Source organism: Sprattus sprattus (genome assembly GCF_963457725.1).
Source record: "Sprattus sprattus genome assembly, chromosome: 12".
NCBI classification, from domain to species: Eukaryota; Metazoa; Chordata; class Actinopteri; order Clupeiformes; family Clupeidae; genus Sprattus; species Sprattus sprattus.
Window position 1 is genome coordinate 25,133,787 of NC_137910.1, and position 7,500 is coordinate 25,141,286.

The 7,500-nt window shown below is 43.2% G+C and overlaps 1 protein-coding gene across 1 annotated transcript in view; it reads left to right on the forward strand.

The window, feature by feature from the left end:
- Nucleotides 1–7,500, forward strand: part of LOC308373354 (phosphofurin acidic cluster sorting protein 2) — a 65,343-nt gene that overhangs the window by 31,830 nt on the left and 26,013 nt on the right. Inside the window, exons 3-5 of the mRNA XM_080848814.1 lie at nt 4,031–4,120; nt 4,391–4,516; nt 7,212–7,374. Coding sequence (XP_080704940.1) covers nt 4,031–4,120; nt 4,391–4,516; nt 7,212–7,374 — 379 coding nt within the window. The remainder of the gene's footprint in view (nt 1–4,030; nt 4,121–4,390; nt 4,517–7,211; nt 7,375–7,500) is intronic.

Sequence of the window (7,500 nt, forward strand, 5' to 3'; positions counted from 1 at the left end):
ACTCCGAAGTGAGAGAGAGAGAGAGAGAGAGAAAGAGTGTGAGAGACAGGATATAATCCCATATCATTATGCCATATTTCTCTCCAGTCTGAGGGTATGTAAAGCAATACCATATCGTGTACATGAAGAATGAGTTTGGAGAGCTGCATTTGACAGCAAAGTTCCAATATCAGGTCATTTAATTCACAATTTGTTGTTACTGATTTGGAAACAGTCACTTAAAGATCATAGTATCTCTTGTCCAATTTTTTTGAAGGAGCTATGTGGAATCATTTGCATTAGGCTTCTCTTTCTTTCGTCTCTGAGTGTCTGTCTGTCAGTCTGTCTACCCATCTGGAGAGTCCACTCTGTTTGTCTAACTGTTTCTCTCTTCTGTTTGGCTATCTCTCGTTCTCTCCTGCTCCCTCTTGCCAGGAGAGCCGTATTTTTCCACCTCAGAAACGCCACGCTCCTGCCAAATCCTTTTAGTATGTTCAAAACACATAGCTTCTCTTAACCCAGAACTACTCATAGTCATAAGCACACTTACACTTAAAATAAAGGAGAGCCACGAAGGGAAAGAAAAGGACAGGGAGAGAAAGGGGACGAAAAGAAGTTGACAAGTGACCAGACAAGGCATTGCAAACCCATAGTGTGTGTGTGTGTGTGTGTGTGTGTGTGTGTGTGTGTGTGTGTGTGTGTGTGTGTGTGTGTGTGTGTGTGTGTGTGTGTTGCAGTTAGAATCCCCCTGTATAATGTGTTGTTGCTTATACCTAGCACCAGAGCATAAGGGATCCTGCATTTAAGTAATTTTACATACACATGTTCAGACATCCCTTAAACACTTCTAAGTGAAGTGGGAAACATCAGTTGCTCTGACGCTGGTGATAAAGATGTGCGCTACTCAGCAGAACATCCTGTTCCGAGTGACTCCCCTGTAAAGCCGTATGTTATTAGACGCTGCCTGCGCGGCCCTTTCGCTGCTTTGCTTTGCCTTTAGTAATAATAATAAAAACGTTCCCCTGCACGGTCGTTATGACTGTAGAACGCTCTCTGTCTCATTGCACCATTATGACATCATAATGATGTCTGGATTTGTAAAACTAACTTGACCTGCGGGCGTGGATGGCTCCATGTTTGGGGGCCCAGAATTTAGGCTACTTTGCAGTTGTGAAGTCATGTGGGCCGTTTGAGACCAGATGGGGTCCAGTTTGGGCTGTCTCTCTGCATTGTTTCATTGTCTAATTAATTATTGATTAAACATTCAATGCTAGATGGTGGTTTAGGCGGTCACACACTGTGGTATTTGCACTGTTGAATTGTTCACACAGAATATATTTCCCACTAAGGAGCCCGATAGCACATAAATAGAGGTCGTATTGAGTTAGAAGTTGGGCTTTGTTATTTATCCAAAATAACCCTTCCTACAGTCTTAACTCAAGGCCGCAAACTATGTTTTGTTTTTTCAGCTTTGATTGCTTAGAGTCCTTGTTTCACAAATCCCTCATTACGGTACGGCAGGATTGTTGAAAGTTGCAATCCGTAGGTCTATAATCTATTTTTGCACACAGACTTGTTCTGACTTGCCAGTATAATTAATGCTATTTATATGGTGGCAGTTGTTAGTAAGAGTTTATTTCTTGTCAGTGTCGGAGTCTGTATATCCAGCCTGGTGGTTTTCCTGCTCCATGGAGAGGGCCGTTAAAAGAGTTCTATTGATGATGGCTCCCTGCTGTCTCAGACTGATCTGGCAAAATATTCAACTTAGGCTGAAATTAGACGGAGCCTAGTTTCACTGAATCAGTGGTCAGACTAAAGGTTATGCGAAAATGAATACTATTTTCTATTTGATAATAAAGAGTTTGGAACAGTACAACATGACATGACTGTCATCCCATTTCCCATGAGGCTTTGCTCCGACCATTTTACATCAATTTATGAATAAAAAAGCAAATTAAATCGCTGGCCAATTTATATTTGTGGTCATGAAAGTTATGTAACGTCTGAATAAAAAGAATTAGATCAAGATAGGAGGTTAAACAAAAAATCAGTAGGCTTGATTAATGAGAGTGAGTTCGAGACACACCATAAGTGAGATGTAAAGCGACAACAAGTGTTATATATATTGGTTGGAGATCGCGTGTGGATCACGTGGGACAATGACGTCATCAGGTTGCGTGAATCCGTGAATCCGTGCACACGAACACCAGCCCCCCTCTATTCACTTTCTACCCCCGATTCGGATCGTTGCGGATACCGTGTGCGGATAGAGAGTGTTCGTCTAAATGATAGGGCTATCTGTATTATGAACAGCTCGGACGCAGACAAACTAGACTTCGTATAAACAGCACTTTAATCTGAGACCTTCTGGCAGCTCAATCTAACTTTGCCCCATCTCACTTACCTCTCTCTCTCATACACTTGTAAACACATGTTTGTGCATGCATAACCACACACCCTCAGATAGTTCAGATACCTTCAGATAATATTACAGATGGTTCGTATCAGAGATTTGCAGGTTGCATGAAGTGAAGCGACCAATATGACGACTGTAAAGTTATAACTGTATTGTTTATCATTTCATTTTATCATTTTATGAGAAAAGCCCTCTTCCTCTAATGCTCTTTATTAATGTGTCTGGATATCTCTACATAGCCAATTGTCAATTGACAATAATAATGTTCAGGTCTCCCTGGTGATTTCCTTGGACAGACATTTATATGGGCATGTATATTATAATTCCTGATTAAATTAAATTACCGTATGTCTACGGTAATACTGCACTAAAGCAACATTACATCACATATGAACTACATATTACGGTGTAATTAATAATGAATATTACAGCATCACTGTAACCATTGCAACATGCCGTTAGTGTAACTTTAATCAAGCTCTGCTTCCCTGGACGGCAGACTCTTTTTCTCACATAGGCACTATTTGACCAGCCTGCCTGCCTCTCAGGTCTTATCTGGAGGTTAATCAGATGCCTTTGCTGTCAGTCACAGAGAAACAGAAACCCTGTTTGTCCTAAACAGAGGCTTGTATATTCTGTAGTGTCCTGAAGAACTCACTTTACATGTCCGACAGCATAGCAACACCTAAATTGACGGTTGTGAGCCATTTGAAACCACTAGATTCTTAGTCTGCTGTTGGATGGGCAACATAATGGTAGTTTTGCTCATTCTTTTCCCTAACCATGTGTCAGTGTTGATTCCCTCTCAAAATCGCCCTATTCTCACAAACACTGACTGGCTGGGCATCATGTGCTCTGTCACTGCTTTAGGCACAACATCTCACACGGGAAGCAGGCCTCATTAACCCTGATACAAACAACCAAACACCACACTGTAGGCAAGCACCAGCTTTTACAGACAGGATGCACTAGCTGCTGCTGCTGCTGCTGGAAGCAGCCAGACGTCTCTAATGTGGTTAGGAGAGGGGAATCAGCTGTCTAGTCTTAATTCAGTAATGAAAGTTCAGCTGGGGACATGGCCGTGGTCAAATGGCAGAACGGGCACCAGCTGGCTTGGGTCCTGTGACCCAGGGCCCTCTGACTTGGCTCTGGACCTTTCTAGAAACTTCCCTTTCGGCTAAACGCTGAACAAGCTGTGTTTTGGTGGCAGAATCATTTCCCCCATGGTGTAGTGTCAGATCAGTGTTAATCAGCTATCTGTGGCAATTAATTGACTGATTCATTTATCTCTTGAGCTTTTAGACTGGTGAAGTGGAAAAGTTTGTACGACAGGATGAAAAAGTTAGCCTGACAAAGACTGAGAAAACTTTACTTGGATTAGTAGACCTTGGAGTGTAAGCCTCGATTCATTGCCACAGAAGACTGTGAGAAAGGGTTTTGGGAGGTTGTTAGGTTGATATTAATGCATTATATTTCCTATTTTTGAGTAACTATCGACTATCTAACTTGACTATATGGTTTTTCTTTTGGTCTGTGTACAATTTTGGTGTTATTATGGATAAGCCATACAGAATGGGATTATTTGATGTGAAGCAGAGACTGTAATTGTATTGTGTTCGTGTGCCTCTGCTGTAGGGCTCCAAGCGCGTCCTCAGGTCTAACGAGTACTTACTCCCGCCCAGCGGCCTCATGGAGACAGACCTAGAGCTCACCTTCTCCCTACAGGTAAGAGGCCCCATGAAGCTGGCCTTCTCTCCCTCTCCCGTTCTCTCTCGCTCTCTCTCTTCCTCTCCCTCCCTTATTGTGTCCCTCTGTTCTCTACTTTACGCTCTAATCTCAGCCATTGCCTTGCCCTGTAATCACTGTTTTTTTATATCCCATAAAAGTAAGATAATTGGAAAGGCTAGTGTTGTTTACACGGGTGCAGCTGCAGGTTGAACTAAACACCTCGTAATGGCCTGTTGTTTGTTAATAAAGATGATTTGTTATTGGCAGTACCCACATTTCCTGAAGAGGGACGCCAACCGGCTTCAGATCATGCTGCAGAGACGGAAACGCTACAAAAACCGCACCATCCTGGGCTATAAGACTCTGGCAGTGGGGGTCATCAACATGGCGGAGGTGAGACAGCCCTGCAGACTATGTGGAAATGGAGCTGGAAACTGCTGTAACTACTGTTTCTCTAATACAACATTCATTTCACATTAAACAGACTACTCTGAGATCGGTGTTGTCAGGGCGGTGAGGGACAGCACATTTTTAAAGATTTAGGAAGGGTTTGTTTTTGTACTGTTTAGTCTGCAGTCTTCACTTGGTGTATTTAACAGTTCACAGTGAACCTTGCTGAGGTTTAAAGGCTTTCAATAATGATAAGCTGAAACCCTGAAAGATGCAGTGTGTGATTTTGGACCATCTGGGCATTATTTTGTATATGACTATTCAGCAATTTTACATTATTTTTGAAATAATTGTATTATATCTGGTGTGTGTGTGCCTGTATGTATGTGTCTGTGTGTGTCTTCATCAGTTTCTGTATTTGTGTATATGCATGGGTGTGTGTGTTAGTGTGTGTATTTTGAGTATTTTGAGTATATTTTACCCATTTGTGCATTCTGTGTGTGTATAAGTTTGTGTGTGTATGTGGTGTATGGGTGGGGGGTGGAATGTGGCCACAGTGTTCTCAACAGTAATCTTTTGTCAATGCTGGTTTTCCTCCCTTCTCTGTAACCATAGCACACTCCCCCGGCCCACATGCCCAGCATAGTTCCTGATTACAATGCTGGTGAATCCCTCAGAGTAATCATGGTGTTATCATCACTAAAGACACCTTTCCTATCTGCCTGTCTGGAAACTTCCTCAGGGGAACTATGCTCTTGCTCGCAAAGTATTGTTAGGTTCCTTCAGTTCTCTCGAAGGGGGAGGGAACTTCAGAGGGGAACTTTTTCTATACCTTACATTGTGGCACAGCTCACAAGCACCACCCATCACGATCGATTAGCAAAGTGGAGTGGACTCATGGAGTTTGTTTAGACTTCCGGCACCAAAATGATCTTTAAATCCTATAACAACGATGTTGCCCATTTGTTATTGTGATGAAGTGGTTAGCACTTCATTTTTTCCAACCTGGAAGCGAGCTTTGAAACTGAAAGTTGTCCCTCTGAGCCTTCGGAGAGAGGAAAGCCACACAGTGTTCTTCTGTGGCGAGTGTGCTAAAGCCTCAGGATGTTTTCCAAAGCAAACACCAAGATTGTCTCTTCTAATAAGAGGGGTAAACACACAGCAAATGTGCTAGATTTTGTGTTCGCCAACATCTGTGTGTTTCTGTGTGTGTGTGTGTGTGTGTGTGTGTGTGTGTGTGTGTGAGAGATAGTGTGTGTGTGTGTTTGTGTCTGTGCATGTTTGTGTGTGTGTGTGTGTGTGTGTTTGCGCGCGTGTGAGTGCATTTGTATTCAGAGAAGATTTTCTTGAATAACGTCAAAACCAAGCTGAAAGACACTGCCGGCGTTTCAATAAACATGTTTTTGTTTAAAATAGGACTTTTTCAAAGCCTGTCTCTTCTGATTTTCCTGCGCGTTGCAGATGGCCAGTGATCAATGCACCCTTCACCAGTACACAGAGGCAGCTACAGGCCCTGAATTCAGTTCTGCTCAGTTAGTCACTTAAGCGCAAAGTGTACTGGACTCTGGAGGTGTTTACAGAGAGAGAGAGAGAGGGATAGAGAGAGAGAGAGAGAGAGAGAGAGAGAGCGAGAGAGAGGGATTGCAGCTACGCACCTGACCCAGTATTTAGGTCAGATAGGCTGGTCTCAGGCAGGGGGCCCGTGCTGGGCTTGAAGGCTGGTGAGGCTAAGAAATGCTGGATCAGCTGTAAACCTGGAGGCATAGCTGACATTAAGTTAGTTTGACAACTCTAGTGTCACAACACACTTTCCCTTTCTTTTGAAGAGAAAAGAAAGTTCAATTGAATTTTTTGATGAATGTCAGATGGATTGTGTAGGAGATATTGTACATTTTATGAGATGCTTTTTTTGAGGGTGAAAAAAAGATGCTGGAGAGAATAGCTTCTCTAAGGCAAGAACGAACGGCATCTGTACACTGCTCAACTCCATAGTTTTTGATTCCCTTTGAGGGATTTCAAGGGACAATAGCACACTGAATCACACCTCTGATTGCAAAGAACCTTAGTATGATTTAGCATTATTCATAGCTCTAAAATAGATTAAAACTGTGAGGTACTTACCTTTGATAGGATTACCAACATCACCGTTTCATTTACACAGGGCTGCAATATAGGCAATTCTGGAAAGCCTTTTATGAGTTGGTTTGCAAATGAACTGCCATTATGGGACACACACAGAGGTTGCATTTACACAGGAATTATATGCCTGTGATTTCCCCAGTAACTTTCACACCGGGGGCCACATGGTGTATTTACATGGGACCTAACATTCAGATATCAGTCATATCTGCTTAGATGAAACTACCTGAGTGGTCGTCCCATGGTAATAGAACCTATGAATCACGTGGTACTACTTGATATTACAAAGAGGGAATTGAGTGCTTTATTAGCATGTCAATGGAAGGGCAGCATTTTTTTTTCTTTATTTTTCACTGAGGATGACCCTCTGTATCCTTTAGAGGACAGAAAGACACATGGTCTCAGTGCTGTACAGTACTGTCTGAGCTGATCAATCATGATTGATCAGCTCCAGAAGGGTTTGAGTGATTGTAAAAACATACAGACAGATCAGGTCATTACCCGTGACCACTGCCTCTCCTCCTCCTCCTCCTCCTCCTCCTCCTCCTGCCACGCTCAGGTGATGCAGCATCCAACAGAAGGGGGCCAGATCCTGGGTCTCCATAGCAACGTGAAGGAGGCTCCAGCTCGTGTGGCCGAAATCAGCGTGTTCTCTCTATCCAGCCAGCCAATCGACCACGAGGAAGCCAGCGGCCAGGCCGGGCCCAAAACCAAGACCTCAGGTGGGTCCGAACCCCCCAGTGCCCCTCCTCCTCCTCTTGCTGATACGACTTCCATCTGTTACATCTATGACGCTTGGACTAAATGCTGATGGATGGCCCTGTGAGACACTATAACTCAGTTAATTT